Source organism: Leptonychotes weddellii, chromosome 2 (assembly GCF_054177405.1).
Source record: "Leptonychotes weddellii isolate Sample4059 chromosome 2, ASM5417740v2, whole genome shotgun sequence".
NCBI lineage: Eukaryota > Metazoa > Chordata > Mammalia > Carnivora > Phocidae > Leptonychotes > Leptonychotes weddellii.
Window position 1 is genome coordinate 65,900,224 of NC_138370.1, and position 26,273 is coordinate 65,926,496.

At 38.9% G+C, this 26,273-nt stretch overlaps 1 protein-coding gene across 1 annotated transcript in view; it reads left to right on the forward strand.

Annotated features, from left to right (window-relative positions):
* IQCM (IQ motif containing M) overlaps nt 1–26,273 on the forward strand; it is a 103,357-nt gene that overhangs the window by 38,736 nt on the left and 38,348 nt on the right. Inside the window, exons 2-5 of the mRNA XM_081813066.1 lie at nt 14,748–14,841; nt 15,407–15,492; nt 23,889–23,971; nt 25,892–26,159. Coding sequence (XP_081669192.1) covers nt 15,456–15,492; nt 23,889–23,971; nt 25,892–26,159 — 388 coding nt within the window. The 5' untranslated portion in view covers nt 14,748–14,841; nt 15,407–15,455. The remainder of the gene's footprint in view (nt 1–14,747; nt 14,842–15,406; nt 15,493–23,888; nt 23,972–25,891; nt 26,160–26,273) is intronic.

Sequence of the window (26,273 nt, forward strand, 5' to 3'; positions counted from 1 at the left end):
TTTTTTTTTTTTTTCTTCTCTTGCCTTCTTTTGGCTTGATAGAGTTTTCAGTAATTATTATAAGATTCCTCTGGTGGTTTCAGAGCTATACATTGTATTGCCATTCTATTAGAAGTTATCTTTTAACATGTTAGTAGAAATATTTGTCTCTAATTTTTTCTTAAAAAATTAGTCAGTATATTTATTCTCTTCTTAAGCAAGACAAAGGCCCCGAACTTTTAATCCATTGAAAATTGCTCCCTTCTGGATCTTCCCTACCCCCTTCCTGGTTATTATATTTAAAATTTTGGTTCCACATAAAAAAAAAATCCATATTAACTACTCATAAGTTTTGTAGGTAATAGTTATTTAAATTTACAAACATTATCAAATTTCTGTGCTTATATATATATATATTTTTTTTTTTTTTGCATTTTATTCATTCCTTTTGGGCTCACTTTCTTCTTCCTGAAGTATGTCCATTAACGACTCATTTTCAGGGTGTGTGTGTGTGTTTGCCAAGATTTCTTAGACTTAGTATTTCTAAAAGTCCTTATTTTGTTCTCACTTTTACATGATAGTTTAGATTGATTTTGAATTTTATATTTCTTGTTATTTTTCTTCCAATGTTCTAAGATACTGTCTTCTGTCAACTATCATTGCTGATGAAAGGTTTTGCCAAAGTTGTCATCCTTTTCTATATAGCCTATCTTTTCTCTATGTGGCAGTTTATGTTTTTTTTTATTCATTTATTCATTATCCTTCAAATATTTATTGATTGACAGTGAGTGCTCTAGGCCCTGGGTATTCATCAGTGTACAAAGCAGTAAAAATGCCCTGCACTCATAGATCTTACAGTCTAACAAGTGAATATATTAGCTAAGATAAAGCCAGTCGCTGTAATAAATTAAACCCCTGATTATCACTGGCTTAATGCTTTGAGATTTTATTTTTTATTTTTCACACTGTCTCTTATGGATGTTCCTACTTAGGGAGCTCTCAAGGTATAGGCTTCTTCTACTTTGTGACTGTGTCATCTTTAACATTTAGTTCTGATGCTGTCCTGGGGTCACCAACGTTGTAGCAGCCAGAGAGGGAAAAGAGCATGGAGGGTCACATAGGAGGTTTTTAAGGACTAGGCCTGGAGATGACACTCACCACTTAGGCCCATATTCTCATGGCTAGGATGCAGTCACTTGTTCACATTTAACCTCAAGGATGCCTGGGAAAGGTAGTTCAGCTGTGGGCCTAGGAGGAAGAGAAAACACATTTGGGAATCAGCTAGCAGTTTCTGCCATGCCACAAGTAAAATGCATGGTTTGCTAAATAGTATTAATACTAAGGAGGAAAGTAAATCAAGGAGGGGGCTAGGAGGGTTGTGGGAGGTCAGGATCCCAATTGTATATAGGTGGCTGTGAAGTCCTTACTTAGAGGGTACATTTGAGTGTACACCTACAAGAAGTGAGGGATTGGTACCTTGTGGAGATCTGAAGGAACATTTCAGGCATAGTAAATAGCAAACGCAAATGTTCTGAGGTTGGGGGCAAGCCTGGTCTGGCTAGACCAACCAGGAAATCAGTGTAGCTCCAGGAGAGTGAACAGGTGCTGGGGTAAAAATTAGGTCAGTGATGTAAGTGATAATCTAGGGTTGTGTGAGCCATCAGCGGGTTTTGAATGGAGGGCATGATCTGACTTAGGTTTTAGTGGGATAGCTCTGGTTGCTGGGTTGAGAATAGATTGAAGGAAAGGGGTAGGGAACAGAATGAGGCCAGTTAGAGGTTACTCTAATAATATAGGTGAGAAATGGTGATGGTTCGGACTAGAGTGTCAACAGTGAAGGTGGCGTGAAGCTATCAGATTCTGAATATATTTTGAAAGTATTGCTGGCTTAGGATTAGCTAATGGCGAGGATGTGGGATGTAAAAAAAAAAAAAGGAGTCAGGGTGGTTGTTCAGCCTTAGTAACTGGAAGAGTGGACATGTCATTTGCTGAGGTTGGAAAAATGATCAGAGGAAAATTAAGAACTCAGTTTCAATATGTAAAATTTGAGATGCTTTCATGACACTCAAATGGGAATGTGAAATAGCCAAGGAGAGAGGACCAGGCTATAAATACGTATTTGTGAATCATGAACACAAAGATAGTATTTAAAGCCACGAAGCTGGACGAAATAACAAAGTAAATATATGTGGTGGAAAAGAAAAGAGATTCCAGTTCTGAGCCTTTGGACATTTTGTTACTTTGAGGTCAATGAAATGAGGAGGAACTAGCAAAAGACATTAAGGAGGAGGTAAGAGAAGGTCTAGGACAGTGGGGGTTCCCTGGAGCCAAATGCAGAAAATATGTCAAGAATGATTCAGTGATAGGGTGCCTGGGTGGCTCAGTCGGTTAAGCAGCTGCCTTTGGCTCAGGTCATGATCCCAGGGTTCTGGGATTGAGCCCTGCATCTGCTTCTCCCTCTGCCTGCCGCTCCCCCAGCTTGTACTCTCTCTCTTTCTCTCTCTCTCTCAAATAAATAAATAAAATCTTAAAAAAAAAAGAATGAGTCAGTGATGAAATGTATAAAATGCAGTTAATAGGTAAACCAAGATAAGGACTAAGAATCGTCAGTTGGATTTAATAGCATGAAGGTCAGCAGTGACCTTGATAGAAGGAATGGCAAGTTGTGTTCCCCAGGAGACAGACCCTGAGGTGGAGATGAGCAAGAGGCTTTTTAGGAAGTACTTTTGGAATAGTCATTTGTGGAAGGGGAGGGAAGGAAGCAGGAATTAGGGGAAGTTGGGCTGTGATGCAGTCTAGTGAAGGTTGCAGCAAACCCCATGGGGAGCTCTAATGTTGAGATGGGGTGACGTATCTGGACCTGCACAAACCTCTTATTGACTAGTCATCGAAAGTGGGCTGTACTGGAAGGAGGCATGGTTTTGGACAAGGTGATTCCTTAGCCAGTGCAATCTGAGGAAAGGTCATAATTGAGAGCTCTCTTCTGGTGCATTTCCAGCAGCGGGGGATTAAGTTCTTTGTGAGGCTCTGGCTGGTACATCACAGAGTCCATTAGAAGCAGTTTAGATAGAGTAGGGAGGGCAAAAGCCTGATGAGAGTGGGTTCAAAAAAGAATGGGAAGACAGAAATCAGAGACAATGAACACAGATGACTCTGCTCTTCATTCCTGATGCTCACTAGGACGTGTCTGGATGTGGATTTATTTTTATTCTTCTTGCTTGGCATCCAAGTGTAGTTTCAATCTCAAGATTCATGTCATTTTTCAATACTGGCACTTCAAACATTGCTTTTTCTCCATTTTTTTTTTTCTGGAACTTCTGGAACTATACATGTTGGGATCTTTCAATCTACATTTTATATGTTTTAATTGTTACTTTATCTTTTTATTTATATCTCTTTTTGTTATCTTCTGGGAAATTCCTCAGTATTATCTTTTAAGTCACTGATTCTCTCTCTTTTTTTTATTATGTTATGTTAATCACCATACATTACATCATTAGTTTTTGATGTAGTGTTCCATGATTCATTGTTTGCGTGTAACACCCAGTGCTCCATGCAGAACATACCCTCTTTAATACCCATCACCGGGCTAACCCATCCTCCTACCCCCCTCTCCTCTAGAACCCTTAGTTTGATTTTCAGAGTCCATAGTCTCTCATGGTTCGTCTCCCCCTCCGATTCCCCACCCTTCATTCTTCCCTTCCTGCTATCTTCTTCTTCTTTTTTTTAACATATAATGTGTTATTTGTTTCAGAGGTACAGGTCTGTGATTCAACAGTCTTACATAATTCACAGTGCTCACCATAGCACAAACCCTTCCCAGTGTCTATCACCCAGGCACCCCATCCCTCCTACTCCCCACCACTCCAGCAACCCTCAGTTTGTTTCCTGAGATTAAGAATTCCTCATATCAGTGAGGTCATATGATACATGTCTTTCTCTGATTAAGTCACTGATTCTCTTATACTATACCTAGTCTAGATTTTATTCTGTATACTGAGCTTATAGAATTTTTTTTCAAAGAATATATTTTTATTCCAAGGCATCTGATTTTTTTTTTTTAAAGATTTTATTTATTTATTTGACAGAGAGAGACACAGCGAGAGAGGGAACACAAACAGGGGGAGTGGGAGAGGGAGAAGCATGCTTCCCGCTGAGCAGGGAGTCCGATGTGGGGCTCGATCCCAGGACCCTGGGATCATGACCTGAGCCAAAGGCAGACGCTTAACGACTGAGCCACCCAGGCGCCCCAAGGCATCTGATTTTTTTGTCTTTATTTTATTTCTGACTGTTTTGTTTCATATTTTCATATATTTTTTTAAAGAATATTATTTCTTCCTCTGTCTCTTGGTAGAGTGTTTTTTTTTTTTTTTTTTAAGATTTTATTATTTATTTGAGAGAGAGAGCGTGTGCACATGAGCAGGGGGAGGGGCAGAGGGAGAAGCAGGCTGCCCACTGAACAGGGAGCCTGACATGGTCTCATTCCCAGGACCCTGGGATCATGACCTGAGCCAAAGACTGATGCTTAACCAGCTGAGCCACCCAGGTGCCCCTCTTGGTGGAGTCTTAACCTACTTATTTTAAATTCTTTTTCATATTCTTTTATCATTTTCATTTCCTATGAAGTGAATTACTATTCTAGTCGTTGATTTTATTGACTGTCTTTCCTAGTGTTAGTTTCGGATATGTGTTTTATAATTTTGAAATTATTTTATAATAATTTTCAGGCTTATGTGGAGTAGAAGTTTTATTATATTTTTATATTTTATTTACTTCTATAACCACCACATTCTGGTTCACAATATTGTAACTGACACAAGGTTTCCCATTGCAGAACCAGGTCTTATATTGGTTCCTTTGGGCTCCTGCCCTTGTGATAATAATGTATTTCAAATCCTATCTCTGAGCCAGTGGCTGGTGTGGCTAGGTCCTGGTGGTGAGGCATGTGTGTATCTTCTGCCTCCCCAATTATAGAGCTTTTGATAAGCCCTTGCTCCAAACAGTGGTTTGGAAGTTTTGTTTTCTGCCTCCTCTCATCTGGTGGCTTTTTTAGCAGGGCCTGGCCCTGATCCTGTACCTGACATGGGAATTGTGCTGAGTTCTGGGTATCCCACTGGAGCTGAACTCCAGGTAGCCTCTGCCTGTGTCAGGAGCTGGGACAGCATCCTCAGCTTCCATCCCATCACCACTGTGCACTTATTTTCTATTTCTGGTTCCTGAAGATCCCTACCTTATGGCCTTCAGCCAGATATTGGTTAGAAAAAGATCAGTGTTTTAATATTTGTTGTTAATGTGTTACTCCTCTTAGAGATTTTTTTTTCTAGGAAGATATAAATGCTAGATATGGTACTGTATGTATCAGTGATGTGGTAATTAAAGATTTTTTGGTCTCTTTTGATGATTTTTCATGTTTCTAAACTGATCCCGTATAGTAGACAAAGTATTATGCCTCTTTATCCCCTATCCTCACTTCCTCTTTCTTACTTTTAAAAAATCTTTTATAGAATCTGCATATATTTATAGACTCAAGAATAGAATTTATTACTAAGCTTTCACATGTATGCCATGGCCCTGAAATTCCTTCATTTTTGGTCTGATTATGTTGACCAATATGGCCTTGAGACACTCTCCTTCCTTCTTAATGGACTCTTTATTTCTGTGCTATTCCATTTCTCCACAAATCAGCTGCTTGTCCTGTTTCTCAGAAAACTCATTTTCTCTAGGCTTTACATATCACCTGTGTCTTAAAGACTTTCAGAGCTACATCTCCAACATGGAGAGGCAGAAGAGGAAGTGACAGGTATGGAAATGAGGGCTTACATGGGCCAGGTTTAGGAGCTATAATGAATGTTTTTATACATTTATTCATTCATTTGATCTCCCAGCAGCACTATGAGGCATAAGAATGATTATTATCTATATTTTACAGATAAAAGAGCTCAAGCTTATCGAGTTAAGTAAGTAGCTAACCTAATTTGTCTGGGACTGAGGTAGCTGTCAGGACTCAGGACCTTTGGTTTTAAAACAAGAAAGTACTTGGCAAACTGGGATGAATTGCTCCCCTGAGGCCTACAGTCAATGACTAGGAAATGGCGGAGCCCTCAACTTGAACCCAGGCCCCCTTAAGCCTAAGATCTTTGCTCTTTACCACCATGTTATATTGTCTCTATTAGAATAAAGTAGGAAGAAAAAGGACTGATTCAAAGAGGAGGTAGAAGGTAAAGGCATGAAAGAATTCATGAAGGTATACTGTTTACTGGAAGGAATTTTGTTAGGGAAAATTGTGCTTTAGCAGGAGTCAGGAGACCGGAATTCTGGTTCCAGTTCATTGGCAAACCCAGTGTTGAGTTGGACAAATCACTTACGTCCCCATATTGCTGTGTCCTCACCCATAAAATGAGAGGCTAACAAGAAGGCAACTCCTAAGATTGTTTCCAGTTTTAAAATAAACTCCAAAACCATTTCATAACCTGTAAATATTTTTACAAGGTGATCGAGAAAGAAGAAATCCAAAAGTAGACCCAGGATTTACAGTATTTCAGGATTTTCCTCAAATTTCTAGATTAACATCTCTAACATCAACTAGTATTTCTGAGCACAGCCAAATTTCATTTAAAGAGTTTAACAGTTTTGGCCTTTAATTTATTTTATTTAATTTGTGGTAATTAACTTTATGGTGTTTTCATTGTTGTCTTTAACTGTTTATAGTCCCAAACATCTCAGCAGGAGCTGCTTTTTCAATCCGGTTTTCACTCTATTGTTATTTCTAAAATGTTAATGTCTTCTACTTAAGGCATGTGTGATTAATAGCTGAGAGAATGGGGTGCCTGGGTGGTTCAGTTGGTTAAGCGACTGCCTTCGGCTCAGGTCATGATCCTGGAGTCCTGGGATCGAGTCCTGGGATCGAGTCCCACATCGGGCTCCCTGCTCGGCAGGGAGTCTGCTTCTCCCTCTGACCCTATCCCCTCTCATACTCTCTCTATCTCATTGTCTCTCTCAAATAAATAAATAAAATCTTTAAAAAAAATAGATGAGAGAATGTACTTTTTTTTTTTTTAATTTATTTATTTGACAGAGAGAGAGATAGCGACAGCAGGAACACAAGCAGGGGGAGTGGGAGAGGGAGAAGCAGGCTTCCCGCGGAGCAGGGAGCCCGATGCGGAGCTCGATCCCAGGACCCTGGGATCATGACCTGAGCCGAAGGCAGACGCTTAAAGACTGAGCCACCCAGGCGCCCTGAGAATGTACTTCTATAACAGCACAGTTTTAATCTGTGAAAATTACAAAAAAAACAGAGTCACAACATGCCACAATTATTATTGAAGGCATAACTGCATTTATTGACGTGTGAATCTTCCTAAGATATTTTGAAAGCGTTTCTGATATAATAGAGTACTTAAGAAATAAAGCACTATGACCTTTTTTGTTGTTCCTGGACACACATATCATATCTGATATGTTTCTAACTAAAATTTCACCAAAATAAAACTTATAAGATATAACTTCCAGTATTTTTAACATTTCATTCAAGAAAAGCCATACTTTCCTTATTACCTCCTCCCCTGCCCCTTTCTTTCTGTCAGTGTCTTAAGGTTGAATTTAAAGACTGGGAATTTGAGGCAAGAAAAATGTGGAATAGTGCCGGCCTTTCTGAAACTTGTGTGTGTGTCTGGGTGCGCGTGTGTGCACATGCACGCACGTGTGTGTTTGTGTGTATGATTACTGCTCAATCTGGGCCAAAACAGCCCCTTTTCTTATTTGGATAATTGTGGTCTTCCTGTCAAGGTAACTAGGTGCATAAAATTAAACAATTCCACACATCACCCGGTGCTTATCACGACAAGGGCACTCCTTAATCCCTATCCTAGCTGTGGGAACATGGAAAAGTTGGTCAAACTTCTCTGAACCTGTTTCTCCAGGCAGTGAAATGAAATCCTAACTACTTCCTGCAGCTGCTGGAAGGAGTAAACCTGATAATGTATGAATGCACATCGCCACCTCCCCCCCTTGCCCAAGAAACTCTTGTTTCACACTTTAGCCATCATTTCACAAACACCACTTTTTTGAGAAAGCCTTTCCTAATGGCCACCCTGTGGGACTTTGGCCAGCCTCCCCTACTATATTTGGTCCCAGCACCAGGAAGTTTTCCTGTGTAAATACACATCATCATATGTGTTTCTTTGTTGTTCATTTATTAATGTCAGCGTAACCCACTAGACACCATAAACTCCATTAAAAAAAATTAAACAAAGTCCATCAGCCACATTGCAAAAAATTATGACACGTTACATGGAAAATTTAGTGGTCGTGAAATTTCTAAGTAGATATTAATAACTCTGAAAACAGCAGATTATAATGATCGAGGACTTCTTGCAGGAATTCAAATCAACTGCTTTTTATGAGGTATTTATTGCTTGGCTAGCCATGTGCTTGGTCTTATGGAAGACACAAAAGAAAAAAAAAAAACTAGTTCCTTCCCCAGTCAGGCTTAGACTAGCAAAGATATTGTTGGCTTTTAGCAAAGCTCTACGCTTCATTTTTCTTTTGAGAAAGAAAAGAGGAGAAATAAAACTATCTGTAATGATGAGAATAGTGTTTTCAGAGTTTTAGTAGGTTACTTTGAAAAACTAATAATTAAAACTTAAAATTGGGGGCACCTGGGTGGCTCAGTCAGTTAAGTGGCTGCCTTCAGCTCAGGGCATGATGTCTGGGTCTTAGGATCCAGCCCTGTATTGAGCCTTGCGTTGGGCTCCTTGCTCCGTGGGGAGTCTGCTTCTCGCTCTCCCTACCCCCACTTGTGCTCCCTCTCTTTTCTCAAATAAATAAATAAAATCTTTTTTAAAAAAACCTTAAAATGTATTGTTAAATAAATTTAAATTGATGTATAACATATAATCAGAAAAGTACACAATTTCTAAGTGCACAGCTCAAGGAATATTCACAAAGTAAACCCACTTGTGTAACCACCATCTGATAAATAAACATTACGAGCACCCTAGAGGCTTTCCTTGTGCCCCATCAGACTCTACACCCTTTCTCCAAAGGTCACCATTATTCTGTTTTCTATTACCATTAATGTTTTACCTGTTTTTGAACTTTATATTAGTGAGAGCATACAGTGTGTCCTCTTTTATGCTTTCTCTCAAGATTATGTGTGTGAGAATCAGTTTTGTCTGTGTGTACAGCAGTTCATTCTCGCTGCTGAGACATTCATTTGTATGAATCTGTTGTGATTTATCTTTTCTGCCGTCAGTGGACACTTGGGTTGCTTCCAGTTTTCACCTATTACAGAAGAGTGCTGCAGTGATCATTCTTACGTGTGGCTTTCAGTACACAATGTAGTGTTTCTGTTGGATGTGGCAGGGCTGAGCCATACCTAGTTGTAGATTTAGGTTTTGAAGGTACTGCCAAATAGTTTTCCAAAGATTACCAATTTACACTCCCCACAGGCAGTAAATGAGTATTTCAGTAGCTCTATATCCTTGCCAACACTTAGGATTTTGTTAAAGCCATTCATTTGGGGGTGTGGTACTTGTGGTTTTACTTTGTGTTTCCTAATGACTGATGAGTTTTGAGCATCTTTTCGCTTGCTGATTTCCCATTTGAAAATCCCCTTTGCAAAGTGTCTATTGCAATCATTTGCCTACTTTTATATTAGATTGTCCATTTTTTTCTTTGATTTGTAGAAGTTATTTATTTTTTTATATGTTATTTTTGTGCTTATAATTTTGGAAAGTACGGGGACTAAAAGTCAGTATTTCAATTCCCTCTAGTAGATGATCTCTTTACTGAGGTATGGCTCCATCTGACATTGCTTGCTTTCCTTTCCCCCCCACGTTACTCCACTTAACCACTATGGGATGATAGTCTTATGTCACTAAAGCCAGCCCATCATCTTCTGTCAGTAAGCTTTGATTCTTGGTGGCCTTCAATGTACATGTTCATGTATTGCCAGATCCTACTTTATACGTCTGTATATCAAAACCCTAAGGTAAGATCACAGAAAAACTCTATAGCTTACTGATTATGGCTCAGAAGGACCAGTTGTACACATTGAGGCCAAATGGGAAAGAATTCCTATGTTTTAGCTAAAGAGTATTTTAAAGTATCATGTTCGAGTCTTCCCAGTTTAGCATCTTCTTTTTCATGACTTTAGAATTGAGATGAAATTAACAGCTTTCTTTTGTGACTTAAAGATTTAACTATTTTATGTAAAACCAGAAATATTTGGGATCTCTTCATTAGTGTCAGTGTTCATGCAAGACCACAAGGAAATAGAGCATAACATCTGTTTGGTGAAGTTGAACCTTACATCCAGAAGGTCCCTGTGAAATCATCGGCTGGGTGTCTCTGATCCGGTAGCGTTGGGGTTGGGGTTGGTGGCAGTGACCCCCATGCCGGGAGAAGCCCTGAGACCCTCTTTGGTCAGAACAGCAAGGCTTTTATCTGTTCTCCTCATTGACTTCTGAGGAAGAGTTCCTTTAAACATCGGTTGAAGCTCCTCTTTTAAAAATTGTGTGTCTATTTTAAATCCTTCACTTATAGACAGGAATTCAGAAAGGAGGTGGAATTCAGTGAGGTTAAGTGGTTTGGCCAAGATCACACACTTGTGCAATGGCAGAATCAGGACTGAAATCCAACATTGCTCTCTCCACAGTGCTCTGAGACTCTGCTGTTTGTGTCAGCTGGAGCAAATATCCTAATGATTCAATTATGTCCTTTTCCTTCCCAATTCTGGCTCTGAGAAGTGTATTCACCCAAGTTAATTAGAGAATCATAGGGAGGTTTCCGTGTCGGGAAAGCAGTGTGCTTGCCACTGTCACGCGCATTCCCCAGGATCCCAGCGTAGCTGGTATTAATGATCATGCATTCATATAGTATCTTCTTCCCAACTCATTTTATGGCCATCTGACTAATTTGGTTCATAATTTTAATTATGCAGTTGTACTTTTTTTATTCTCCTATTGTCTGGTATACATTTTTACCCATTATAGATGCCTAATACTGGCTCTGCTGTATTGGACTTGTTCCATTTTGTTTTCTTTCCCTGCACTCCTTTCCGTTTTCTCATTCCTGTTGTTTGGTACCAGCATATCTGATGTCTGGTCAGAGGGACAAGGAGACTCAGCAGAGAGAAGTCAGGAAGCAGATCTGGAAAATGACCTGAAGGTCCTTGTTGACTTGAAAGAGAAAAAGTGGAGGAGGGTTCACACTTATTAAAGAATGAAACAGGACAAATGACTGGACAAAATCTCAGAGGGCGATCGTAGTGGCCAAGGGTTGAGAGGCACACGGTGGGGGCGGGGGGGGCGGGGGTTGCAACCAGGGACGTGATGGAAAGAGGTCAGGCCTAGGCCACTTTCTTGGATATTCTGTTCCCAAGTTCCAGAGAACAGAGAAAAGTGGAGAGGGACAGGATGGAGACGGGAACCCTTAACCACGCAGTTTTTTGAAATTTGGGGCCAGTTAGAATTATATACATTACAAAAGCAATGTAATAATAGATTTTAGAAAGTAATGGGGCCTTTGAGGTCTTCTTGCCCAACAGTTTTATTTTACAAATGAGGAAACTAAAGGCTAAGAAAAGTCAAAGCAAGCCCCTTGGCTCAGTTCTCGGTGGAGCAGTGGGATGTCAGTCCTATATTTTTCATCCATATTTACTCAGTTGCAAGAGAGAGAAAAGCCCAAGGCAAGGAGCTGGGTTTTATTCTAAATGCATTTGGAAGTCACTGAAAGGAAATGATACGCCCTGATACACATTTAAGAAGACAACTCCTGCTGTGTGGAGAAGGAATTGGAATAGGATAAGAGTGGGGATTAAGACAGCAGTTAGGAGGCTGTTTCAACATTCCAAGAACGAGATGATTGTGGCCGGGAGAGGGAAATTGAGGAGAAGGAGATATATTTTGAAGTTAAAATGTAGAAGACTTGATGGATTGGATGTGGTAGGTAAAATATAGAAGGAGTCAACGTTTTATGGCTTGCGCAACTGGGTGGGTATAGGTACGATTTCTAACGTGGAGAAGTGGGAAGGGAGTAGCATGTGATTGAAGGTCAGGAAGATTGCTCTCATGCACACTTCTATCAGCTGTTGAAACTGCCTGTTTAGATCCGTGGATCATGACCTGTTTCCCCAAGTCCTGCTGAAGGCCATAGGGCAGTTTTTTGTCACCAGGATCCTTAATTATACAGGGTACCATGATAAAGTCTTATCAGTCATCCGCTTTGCAAGGATAAGCTAAGGAGATAAGGAAGGGAAATACTGTTTCTACTTTTGTTTGCTTTTTATCTGCATAGAAATAGAAAGCCCTTAGCCTTCCTGTAACCCAATAGGAGAGCCTTGAGTTGCACCTCCTGGAGGAGAAAGGGAGGAAGGATGTTTTCACAGATGTGACATGAAAAGGTAGGGCATCCCTGTCCAGCATGCTGTTGCCATAATTACTCTTTCCACAGTTTTTGAAATCCTTCTTTAGGCCAGGTCCTCTTAAAGGCACTGGGACTACTGCAGGGAAGAAAACAAAGTCCTTCCTTATGGAAGTCACATTCTAGAACACTACTTATGTCAGTGCCTGCTTCAAAATACTTCAATGGTTTGTTGCCCATTTCAGCAGCATAGAGTCCAACCCTTTGCTTAAACAGAGCCACTGCTTGCTGTCCCCCAAACCATGTGCATTCTGTTCTTACCTTGCATTTGCTTCTCTGTTCCTCTTAAATCAGCCAATCTGACCCACGAAGGACTGATATTCAGTACCACACAGGTGTGCTGGCCAGCATCCAGTTCTACCTGGTCGATGCCTGTACTGAACCAGTTAATCAAAATGTCACTATTACCCCTACACCTAACCTTCCATTTCGCCTAGTCTCCCTTGAACACTTTTCTTAGGTCACTTTCTCAGCCTCCAGGGATCCCATCTTCATGTGAACTCATGGCACTCATGGATTTATATCACTTATTTACAAAGCTCACGGACTTTTTTTTTTTCTTAATTTAAATGATCTCTACACCCAATGGTGAGGCTCAAACTCATGATCCTGAGATCAAGAGTCGGATGCTCTACCCATTGAGCCAGCCAGGCACCCTAGCTCACAGACTTTCTTATGACATCTGGTATACAGTTGTTTGCATTTTATTTAGAATTTTGACTTACGTGTTTGCCTTTTCTTCCAAAATAGATGGCATACCCCTTGTACAACCCAGACACTAGATTTGCACTTATTAATCGATCAACGTATCAGGAGGGACTCAGCATTTCCTGACTGTCTGCTGGGGATGTAAAGTGGAGAGGGTTTTCTATCTGCCGATATTCCATGTCAGTGTGCTGCTTATCTTTAAGTAATTCCATCCTCCAGGGCTTCCTCCACCCCCAGCTCCTGTCTCAGCATCCTCTATCATCTCGGTTTGCGGGGGCATTACCATGCCAGCACCCCTTTAAGATGCTTGGCTAGTTTTGTGCATTAAAAGGGCTGTGGGATGTCTTGCTTGCCAGCCAATTTAATGCAGGCTGACACTCCTGGCACACTGAATTAAGGTGGAGGAGCTAAACGCCCCAGAGAAGAGTCCATTTCTATGGAGATAGACAAGAAAACAAGAAAATGACAGAGTACAAAACACCTTTATTTTCTTCACATATTTAAATGAAAAGAAGACAGTAATTAAGCCAGACCAGAAGATGAGTTCTGATTGTTAATTGCTAAGGGAGGTGCAGTATTTTAATTTGTCCCAGTTCATTTGTAGAACTAGGCAGATGAGGTACATGGTTGGTGCTCTTGCCCATGGTATAATGCTGACAATTTGAGATTTAATCATTTTTAGATGTTCCAGATTTGTTTTTTAAAACTGTAACTATAAAATTTTTCCCCCTCTGGGTGGAAGTTGAGGGAAAGTGTCGTAGTCTTTTATTTAAGAGCATGTGGCCATAGAGTCATGACTTCCATAGGGCCATGATGGTTTGTGGATTTTTTTTTAAAGATTTTATCTATTTATTTGAGAGAGAGAGCATGAGAGGAGGGAAGGTCAGAGGGAGAAGCAGGCTTCCCGCCGAGCAGGGGGCCTGATGCGGGACTCCATCCCAGGACTCCAGGATCATGACCTGAGCCGAAGGCAGACGCTTAACCCACTGAGCCACCCAGGCGCCCCATGGCTTGTGGATTTACTCAAATAATCCCCAAATTATTTAACAGGTCTTGGACACTTCACTACAGTTTGATGCTCTAGTCAGCTAACTGAAAATTATACCTAGAGTTTTAGAACAAGAGGCTCCATGGGACTCTGTAAAGCATTTAATGTTGCTATTTCTAATTATAAAGCAATGTGAGCACACAGTAGTATGCACTGGTGTAACTGATTCCCTGGCTGTAGGGGCAACATTTGATGCATTTTGAATAATCCTTTGGAAGTAATGATAATTTCAAATGTAGGAGGAAGGGCTCAGCTCAATAAACACTTTAATCAGCCCTTTCTTGAGCACCTCCAGAATGGAATGCACTGAGCCGGGAACCATGAAGGTCAAGGCAAAAGGCAGGGGTTCGCTCCTCCAGCTGACTGTTTGAATGTTTTGGGAAACTTAAAAAATGCAGATGCCTAGGTTCCACTCTAGACGGATATATTTTTAACCACCTCCCACCCAGGCAGTTCTACTAGACATCCAGGGTTGAGGAGCCCCTGGTATGAAGTATAGTTTGGTTTTCAAGGCACTTGGAGTTTAATTGAGAATATAGGACTTCTATTTATATTTATCACTCTTTTTTTTTTTTTGCTCCTTACACAGAAGCATTTGATAAGTTTCAAATGAGAGACATGGACATCATGACTACTGTGTTTACAAGAGCAGACCCCTAGAGGCCCGGGTGATCATGAAGGAGGTAGGATTTGAACCTATGCTGTAAGGATGGGCAGGACATATGTTTTTTAAAAAAAAAAAGGTGTGAGAGCAGGGCATTCTGAGTAGAAGGCTAGCCTCAACCTAAGCTCAAGGCAAGGACGTGTAAGGTATGTGCCAGGTATTAACAGGATATTATTTGGAAAATAGTGAGAAATCGGAGAAGCCTGTTTAGGACTTAGGCCCAAAGATGGGGACTTGAGTTCTGTATGTGCCATGAAATAACTGCTTACATCGACAAGTTGTCTCACATCTCTGAGCTCCAGTTTCTACATCTGCCAAAAGTGGGACAATAGTTCCTGTCAGGTTGTTTGGAACCAGTAAGGTAATACGTATATACAAGCACTTGGTAAACCACAGAGCCCCACCCAGTGCTAGCTGTTGTTATCTCTGTCTTTTGGAGGGGTAGGCATGGAAGATTTTAGAGCAGAGGAGTGATGTATAACAAGTGTTAATGATTCATCCAATTTTCTTTTATGAGTGGGTGAAAGAAATAGCTAAAAATTAGTATTTATAATCAATGCATTATTTAATGTAATTGTGTTTAGGGACTTGGAGCCCAACTTGCAAAAAAGAAGATCACCCTAACCGCCCATCATGGTTGCTGCAAAGGCTATGCCTGATAAGGCAGAATGTGAGTATCACACTTCCGTAACAACTCAGTGCATAATGCTTCATGCTCCACCAGCTTTGAGGAGACTTTTAATTATTAATCCTTAGAACACTAAAGTTATTGGTGCACCTTGTAAGAATTCATCTCATTCCCTTTATTTCAATGTCGCCAACTTTTGAGATATCTATAGCAGGTTTTAATGTAGTATGCTGTCCAGTATGGTGTCTACTAGCCACAAATGGCTATTCAGTGCTTGAAGTGTGATCAGGGAAACTAAGGAACTGAATATTTAATTTTAAGTCATTTTAATTTCAGGACAAAAAACTGATAATTCAGTCATTGGAAAACTTTTAACCATGTTTGGAACAACTTGAGTATGTGACTATATTTTTGCAAGTGGATACTTTAGAAAATCTAAGGCCAGTATCTGAATTGAGAGGTATATAAGTACAAAATACAAGATTTTGAAGGCAGAACAAAAGAAGAATGTAAAGTATCTCATTAATTTTTAATATTGATTAATGTTGAAATGATAATACTTGGATATAATTTAAATAAAATCTATAATAATTACTGTATGTTTTTAAAATTAATTTCATCTCTTTTCATTTTTAAAAATGTGACTACTAGAAAATTTTAAATTACATATGTGGCTCACATTGTATTTCTTTTAGAGCTGATCTAGACTTGGCAACACTTCCGTTAATCTTAAATTTAGGCTTAGATAGCCTGATTGAGAAGCACAGAGTGCTGAATAGAGGGTTGGGATTATCAAGGTTTTCTGGTTAAGCAACTTCCCCTTGGCTCTTGTGACCCCAGACAGTATATGGTACAGGCCAGTGGGCTTCTGTTCTAGGCTACAAATAGAGAGCCATGTGGATTTCTGTAACTCTCTATTTGGATAATACAGCACATTTTTAGATGGAAAGGGCAGAAAGGAAGAATGTTCTCTAGTTCCATTTTGCCTTTGGGTCATGCCCATAATTACTTAAATTATATTTGAAGACTTGATCCTGAAAGCTGGGAATTCCCCTGTATCTCCTTAGCAACTGAATCCCACTCTGAGAGAGATTAACATAGAGAGATTTTTTTTTTCTTTTTAGAGGGGAGGTGCACTGTAAATTCTCCCTGAGGTAGGTAGGCAACCTATTAATCACTTATTATTGCAAAGGCAATAAGCCACTTTGCTAAAGAAGGAATAAAGAAAGTGGGGGAGTGAGGAAAAGTGTGTAAGAGACAACTCAACAGAATGCTGTTTCATTGGAAGTGGAGCATAGGGTCTTAATGCAGAATGTGTTGTGGAAATGATTGCCGAATATAGGTTTTAGGAGATGATAGCCATATGCCACTTGGAATTTGGGTTTCACTTGGTTTTTGTACTCTTTTTGAAAAGAAATTAGACTATATTTTCCTCACTTATATGTAATGAAATTGAATATAAACTATTTTCTTTGAGGTTCCTCTTCGAAGGGCTTCCCTTCCATTTCCTAGTTTCCACAACTCTTTTCCCTGGAATGAATTAAACCATCTTTGTTCCGGCTTCCCTCTCCTGCTCCTCATCCCTAAAGCTCCTAACCTAACTCTGCCCTTCCTCTGAACCTGCTTTGAGAAGAAGATCTTTCAGCACACACAGTAATATTTAATCCTTTGTTAGTTTGTTTTTCACTTGTTAGCTGTGTGTTTGTTATTTTTAGCCAAGGAATATTTCCTACAAAATGAAAACTTAGGAAGAGCTCAAATATGTAAAACAGATAAGGTCTGAGATGCTCTGATTGAAAGATGGAAGAGCCCCGAAGGCACATGAAATTGACGAAGCACAGTTTTAAAACCAGCGCCTTAGTCTGGATTTGATTCACTGTTTTATTTCTCTTGGGATATTTCTGTTTTAAACCTCATCTCTAATAATACAATGCAAAGTCTTATATCTTTAAAGGGAAATTCATACATTCATGAGCTGGCAGTTGGTGGGATGTTGGTGACTTATGCTGGCCTGTGTCATAGCATATGGATCGTACCAAATGTCATGGCCTTTACTGACAATAGTTTTTCTGGAGTTAGGCTCTAAATACCTGGAAGGTAGGGATAACCAATGTCCTATTTATTTCAGCACATTTAGCACCAAATTAGCACCAAATTTAGCACACTTAGCATCTGGGACTTAGTAGGTGCTTAATGAGCATATTACTAAACCTCATTGAGTCTGAGGTATGGCTTTTCTAACACCTGTGAAATCAAACACACAGGCACTTACTTTGACTATATAGGCAAAGGAGGCCTTAGCCATATAGTCATACATCTTTGTTTAGGATATCTCCTTAGTAAATTTTTGTGAAGTCTCTGGGGAGTGCAGCCTGTTTGTAGGAAGGTTAGAAAGCCTCTTAGTAAGGCCAGTTATTTTTGTTACGGTTATAAAAAACACATGTTTGCAAGTCCCTAGGTCTTTCTAGGGGAGAAAAGACTTGCTCAATGATACAATCAAGAGATGGCCAGTGGTTTGTTCCCTGTTATAGCTTCCATAGTCAGGTCTTCTGGTATTTTCACTTCACAGATTTACTAGAGCAATTACACAGAGCTCTAAAGCATTAAGAGAATTCTGAAGTTTTATGAACTACTAGTCATAATACCATTAAATTGATGATATACGAAGAGTGAGTTTTTTTTTTAAATATAAAATAAATGTAAGAAAATATTTTAGGCTGGTGAAATTGTTTGGCATTAGAAATTCATTATCTTTCCCCATGGAAATGTTAATATTTGCACTCATGTTTTATGTAGGTAGTGTAAGTATTTCAGTCTCTTCATGAACTTTATCATAAAATATTTGTTATTGCTTATAATAATTTTTATTGCTTTTGGGGGGTTAGTAACTTGAAGGATCCAAAGTATAATGAAATTTTATTATTTGCAAATCTATTAATTAATTAGTTTTGGATAAAAAGAACTATAATAAGACCAGATTTATTCAAACCAATTTAGAAAGTTGAAATTTATCTTTGTGCTACAGAAGAAATGAGGATTGACTAATGAAATTAATAATATAAACATGGTTGGAGAAAAGTTTAGCTCACTGATAGTAATAATACAATGACTACAGTAATAATTGCTCACATTTATTGAAAACTTATTATGTGCCAGGCGCTGTCCTAAGTGCTTTGTAACCAAGTCCAGTTGAATCCTCACAACCCCATGCAAGATATATTATTATTATTATTATTATCCTCATTTTACAAATGAGAAAATGAAGGCTTAAGACAATAAAATAAGATTCATGAGCAAATTGTAATTCAAGACCAAAATAGTGTGACTCAGGAATGAGAGCTCTTAAAAGTCACTCTATATGCTATGAGTATATATTTGCAAATAAACAAAGCCTCAGTTACAGGTTTTTTTTTTTAAGAGAAGGAGCAGACCTTGACAACTTCCTCTTAATAATCGAAGTTCCAATGTGCACTTCAATGTATAAAAGCTGAATGCTTGTATACTTAACAAATTATGAACAAAGAAACAGAAGCTTCAAAGATTAATTGGATGGATTCTTAACATCAAAGTTGTTTAATTTCTCATAATTTTAGACTCATTTGTTGAATATATATATTCAACTCAAATTATAAAAATAGCACACACTAGCTTTGCCTTTTCTTTTCCTTTTCTTTTCTGGGACAAACTGGCACCAGCCATTTGCCTTTCCTAAGGCGCTGAGATATGAATGCTCTTGTGCTACCTTGAGAATTTAACTTTTTGGTTCAAAGGCTAATTTTTAGTTATAGGAGAAAATCCGAACAGCTGCCTCAGCATCTTTTTTTTTTTTTTTTTTAAAGATTTTTTATTTATTTATCTGAGAGAGAGAATGGGAGACAGAGAGCATGAGAGGGGGAGGATCAGAGGGAGAAGCAGACTTCCTGTCGAGCAGAGAGCCCGATGTGGGACTCGATCCCAGGACTCCAGGATCATGACCTGAGCCGAAGGCAGTCGCTTAACCAACTGAGCCACCCAGGCGCCCCTGCCTCAGCATCTTAAATGCCAATGAGGGCTCAGGCTTAAATGCCAACTTGGAGTCAGCGTGTCAACATGCCTTCAGCTGGAGCCATTTTAGGATCTGTGAGAAATCACTCTTTTCGGGTGGTGGCTGTCTTTCTCTGCCCCTTTAAGAACAGTCCCAGGCCTTGTCCTGTTCAAGAACTTCACTGCCTGACTGGGTTCATGGTGGCAGTCCCTTGATGAGTCAGAATCTACTTGCTGGTTCCAAGAGGGCCATTAGCTTTGCCAGAGTGTATCCTAGCTTCTCCACAGTTCACAGGTGACAGGTGGCTCTTGGTGATGGGGAAAACCAGATGCACTGGTCATCAAAGAGCCCAGAGAGAAGTAAGATGCTGCCTTGGGAATTTAACTCCTCTGTCTAAGGCCAATTAAGAAGGGAAAATATCAACAGTTTTATCAGCACATTAAATTACAATGAGGGCTCAGGACTGGCAGCTTGAAATCAAAGTGTCTTGGTCTGTTTGGGCTGCTGTAACAAAATGTCATAATCTGAGTGGCTTATAAGCAACAGAAATTTATTTCTCACAGTTCTGGGGACTGGGAAGTCCAAGATAATGGTGCCAATAGATTTGGTGTCCAGCGAGGCCTGCTTCCTCACTGACGGATGTCTTCTCACTGTAGGTTCACAGGGTGGAAGGGACTACCTAGCTCTCTGGAGGCTCCTTCAAAGGGCACTAATCTCAATCATGAGGGCTCCACCCTCAGAACCCTCCTCCTAATACCATCATATTGGGCATTAGGTTTCAACATACGAATTTTGGGGGAATACATGTCTTCAGTCCATAGCAGAAAGTGGCAATGAAAGGCAAATATTTCACTAGAGTGACCAGGCAAATCTCAGAGGAGTCTCCAGTACTCACAAGAAGTAGTTCATGAAGTTGGGAAAGGCAGCAGATATGTAGAAAAAAAGCAGGAAACAACTCAGGAGACCAGCTCCTGGGTGGGCTTCCAGCATGGCTGACTTCGGAAGGGCCCTCTGCCTGTCAGAGCTTTGCCTATAAATGAAGACTAGATCTTCATTTAGAATGAAGACATGATAGTTTTTATAAAGCTACATTTTCACCAAAAACCGGTGACTTCATCATTTCATTATGAATAAGTTTTATTGTTTGTCATGTGTATGACACATGGCAATACTGTAATTATAAGTAATTATAGGGGAGGTAGTCAGAAGAAGGGAATTAAAGGAGGAAAGATGGTCGTGAGAGGAAGAAACAGAGGAGAGGTTGTGGCATCACTCCTCAGAATACGTTACTGCTTTTCCTGTGGGGAGCACATGGTCTGGTTAGAAGCCTCCTCAAAGTAGATTTAGATTTTAGTTGAAACTTGATGAAACAGTTTTCATTCCAGAACGCCTGTCTCTTCCATGTGAGGACCGTGCATCATATGGCTTTGAGTGGTGACATTTATGTGAACCATGTAATGATTGATGTGTGACTTTGTGCTCTGATCTACACAAGGAACATGTATACGTCTTGAAGCACGTGCATGAAGTCTTGGCAAGTATTTTTTTATTAGAAAGAAGAAAAAAATCCACCAATCTATATCCTTAGAAATATGTAGATAGCTCTGAATGTGGGGCAATACAGAGGCAAGTGTGGGCGGACAGGGAGATTTGGGTTTGTCGATGACTTACATACTTTCCATAGGTGAGAGTGGAAAGAGGGAAGAAGCTAGGGAGCAAGAAAAGAGGTTGTTTTTTTCTAGAATGATTGCAGAGCAGCAATTCCACTGCCCGGTGATGGGACACCTTAGTAGATGCTTTTTCTCCTAACCCAGCACTTTCAAGGGGGTGGCTAGAGTCCAGTTGGCTCCCTCCTTTATTGCGAGGGTCTCCCCCAGGCTTCAGTCCTCAGGATGGTATTGTCCCCAAACTAACAGCTGCCTGTGGCCCCTGAGTCTACACGGAGAAAAGTCAGGGGAAATTTTGTGAAGGAATGAAGGGAGAACTTGTCCCCAATATTTTGTTATGAAAATTTCAAACATACAGCAAGCTTGAAAGAATTTTAAATGAACACCCGTAGATTTACCACCCAGTTTTTACCATGAATATTTTACTGCATTTGATTTATTTTGTATCCATCCATCAACATGCATATCATTAGTCAGGATTCATTATTTGCTTCTATTTTTTATTCTATTGATATAAAATATATGACAACAAAATGCCAAAATCTTCAGTATATATTCATTGAGTTATAATAATTACATATGCCTGTGTGATTGATCCACTGTGCATCAGAGTATAGAACATTACTGTTACCCCAGAAATTTCCTTCCTGTCCCTTCTCACTCAATCCATGCCATCCCTGACCAGAAAAATCACTGTTCTTTTCTATCTCCCATATATTAGCTGTGTTTGCACTAGAACTTCATATAAGTGGAACCATAAAGTAGTGTGTGTGTGTGTGTGTAAGAATGCTTACTTTGCATAATGATTTTGAAATTCATCCATGTTGTGTATGTCAGTAGCTTGATTCTTTTTTATTGCTGAGTGGTATTTCATTTGTGAATAGTCCACAGTTTGTTTACTGTTCTTTTGTTGATACACATCTGGGCTGTTTCGAGTTTAGAACTCTTATGAATAAAGCTTCTAGGAGCATTCCTGTACAACGCTTTTGTAAAAATATTTTTCGTTCTCTTTGATAAATACCTAGGAGTGGGATTGCTAGGTCCCAGGTTAGGTGTATATTAAGGTTTATAAGAAATTGCTATAATTTTTCCAAGCTGATTATCTTATCTTGCATTTCTACCAAAGACACATGAGTGTTCCAGTAGCTCCACAGCATCACCAATTTTGGCTGTCATCAGTCTTTTTAATTTTAGCCATTCTGATGAGTATGTGGTGGTGTCTGCTGTGATCTGAATGTTTGGGTCCCCCCAAAATTGGAATGTTGAAATTCCAACCCCAAAAGGTGATGATATTAGGAGGTAGAGCCTTTGGGAGGTGATTAGGTCAGACGGTGGATCCCTCAATCAACGGGTTAGTGCTCTTATAAAAGGGGCCCCAGAGAGCTCCCTAGTCCCTTCCACCTTGTGAGGATACAATGAGATGTCTGGGACCTGGAAGAGGACCCTCACCTGACCATGCTGACACCTTGATCTTGCACTACTAGCTTCCAGAATTGTGAGAAATAAATGTCTGTTGTTTGTAAGTCACCCAGCCTGTGGCATTTTGTTACAGCAGCCCAAATGGACTAAGACAGTATCTCATTATGATTTTGATTTGCATGAAGATGACTTTTTAATTAATTAATTAATTTTTAGATTTTATTTATTTACTTGAAAGCGAGAGAGAGAGAGGGCGGGGGAGAGAGAGAGAGAGCACGAGCGGGGGGCGGAGAGGCAGAGGGAGAGGGATAAGCAGACTCCCTGCTGAACAGGGAGCCCAACTCAGGACTCGGTCCCAGGACCCAGAGATCATGACCTGAGCCGAAGGCAGATGCTTAAGTGACTGAACCACCCAGGCACTCAAGATGAATTTTTTAATTGCTTAAAACATGAGAGGGTGAAAAGAAGAGAGAAAATCTTGATCCTAAGAATACTAAAGGAGGTAGAGTTATAGGAATGGGGATCACACTGGCTAGATTGAAAAGCCGATTTGAATCAATAATTTGGTAATATGCTTAAACTTTGCTGAGTCCAGGTTAAGAAGAGGAAGCCAAGAAACACTTATAAATGTCAGAATCAGCTAATAATGAAGGAAATATATCAGGAGAAAAACTTAGACAAGACTAAATGAGAATGATGTAGTCTATGCTATAGAATTCTATACATAGCTTGGGATAAAAAGAATAAGAATCTTAAGAAAATATAAATGGGATAAGAGTTATTATAGTGTTACCCATTTGTAGGTGTGTATTTTTTTATGTCACTGCTATTCCTACCTAATAAACCTATTGAGTTTATTTTGCAGTTATAATTTTAACTAGTTGGAAGGTAAATATTTGTAAAGAAATGTACAGCCATATGAATTAGTCATCGGGTATAGAAAACACACTTAGATTTGTTAATCGTTTTTGCGCCCAAGTCATGTTATGTGTCTGTATAGTAATATTTAAAGAACTTTAAAAGCTGAAGGGGATTTAAATTTTGTGTACTATAATTGGTTCCCCTAGACTTTAATAAATTAGAATAATCTACCTTATCACTCTCACCTTTGTAAGCTGATGTTTTCTAAAGAAAAATATTACATTGAAGGAGCATTATATGAACTTCTTTTGCATCCACTGTTAACTTCCACTTGGAACACTTACCTTTTATAATGTTCTGCAAGAATCATCACTGCCCAAATTTTAATCTCATAGTTTTGCCATTTGTGATTAAGAAAGTACATTAATTACATTAAAAAAATAAAACATTTTGTGTTTCTGTTTTAGGTCCTGTATTAGAGATCACCAAGCAAGATTTTTTTCAAGAAGCGAAAACTCTCATTGCCCAACATTATGAGAAAATAAATGAGGTTAATGCTTTGCCTTTATCTAACTTATTTTTCAGGAAACTAATAACTATTTTTGTATACTACAGTGATTGTTCCAAATGGTTGCATGAACCCTAATAGATTCTGAATAGAAGAGACAAATGAAATCTTTACTAGCTATAAAAATTGATTTTAGATTGCATTTAAAAATAAGATTTTTATAGCTATCCAGATTATTTAATTACATGTGTATTTGCACATTTAATCCAATTTTTAATGTTTTGATGAATTATCACAGAAATATTTGAATTACATATCTCAAATAAATATCTGTATTTAAACACTATTAGATAAAGCTAAACTAGGAAATATGCCATGAGCTGTGTGCCCCCAGCATGACATGCTTCCCTGTATCTTCTTTCATATCACCTTGTGTTAAGAGCCGTTTACCAGTCTGATCGTTCCTTGAGGGCAGTGATTCTTTTTGACTGTTGCATCTCCAGCAACAAACTTTGTGGCTGGCTCAATAAATATTTGCTGAATGGCATAGATTTGGAAGGTGAGAAGGAGTGTAAGGGAATGGGTCAGCAAAGAGATAGAGGAGTCAGCACAGGATGAAATATCAGAGGAAAGCATCTCCAGAGGAGATGGGAAATTTGGGGGAACAGCTGCTATTGTGACAAATGGGTCTTTGGCGAGATAGGTGAGGAAAGGGGATCTTAAGATGCCTTACTGTGGCCACAGTATACCATCCCCTTTTGAATACTTAAAAAATTTTTTTTTAAAGATTTTATTTATTTGAGAAAGAGAGAGAGCGCACGAGCACAAGAGGGGGTAGGGTCAGAGGGAGAAGCGGACTCTCTGCTGAGCGCCCCAATACTTTTTATTTTAAAACTGAATTTTAGATAACGATTTTAAATATTTTTCAATGCTTACAGTGTAGGGGAGGGGGATTATAATTGTTACATATGTTTCATTTGAATGGTCCTCTAGGCTGAGACTGGTCATAGGTGGTTTTAATTTTCTAATCAACATTGTTAACACTGCTTAAGTTTTTCCTCTAACTGATTAAAAATAATTTTAAATTATATTGATTTCAGTAGTAGGCACATGGGATGAAAACTTCACAGACTAAAGAGTTAGATAGATGTACTTTAGATAGATGTACTTGACTTTTTAAAGAATTTTTTCCAATCATAAGAGTATACTCTTCCATCTTTGGTTGCTTGGCAGAACATAGTACTAGCATATTAAAACCTCCTTATTGGTGTCTTGAGTTGGCAACATTTTTTTGGAGGGGAGTGACGAGGGCAGGGAACTATAGCTCTATCTATGGGCCAAGAGAATGTCTAGAATAGAACAATTATAATGGTTTGGATAATTACCTGTCAGAGACCTGGGGCTGTATTATTTTTCTATTACTCAAGGTAGTCAAAAGTAAGAAGGAATTAAGTGATTGAAAGGATCTGAAATACATATCTGATTATTAGTATACTTTTCTTGAGAACCTATTTCCATGTATGAGCTATAATTTCTTATATTCAACAGAAAGAGGTTTGAGAGTGTTAGCATTTTATGGACATTAGAAAATGCTTAAAAGATGCTTGAAAATTATTAAATTCTTATATGCTTACTATTTGAAAACTTCTGTTTTAAAATGGACTTTAAAGTTGCATTTGAAAATATCACATATGAGGAGAAAATTACTATTGGAGAATTTACATTTTAATTTTAAGTGGCGTATAACCCTCATTCTTGTTAAGGGCTTTTGGAGAACTATAAAGGATAGCATCTGCTTTACCTGATTACTGTCATATGCTTTATAGTAAATATCTTATATAGTAAGGTATGTTGTAAAATGCATTTAGTGGATATAATTTTATTAACTTATTAATAAAATATATAATTTTATTATATGATTAATATTAAATTTTATTAAATTTATTTTTGTTTTATTCACAGAATAAAGTTCAAGGTACTTCTATAAATGTTTTTAAAAATAAACATCAAAAACCAAAATCTGGCAAATTCATACCTTTGGAGATTAAAGAAAAGGAAACACTTGATGTGGTCCAAGAATTTCGGACAGCACACAAATGTATTTGTTTTCCCAAACATCTGTTCAAAAGTGAACATTTTAAGGAGCCCTCTCAACAAACTTCTTTCAAGGAGCCATTCATTTTTAGTGTAAAGGAAAAATTCAAGGACTCTATGGATCTGATTGTGAAAGGTAAGTTTTTGGTGTAGCAAAGAAGTTCATTAAACCAACAGGCAAAACTGCTTCTGGTGTGCTTTTAATGGAATTTCCTTGTTGAAACAAAAGCCCACACTTTAATTCTTAGCA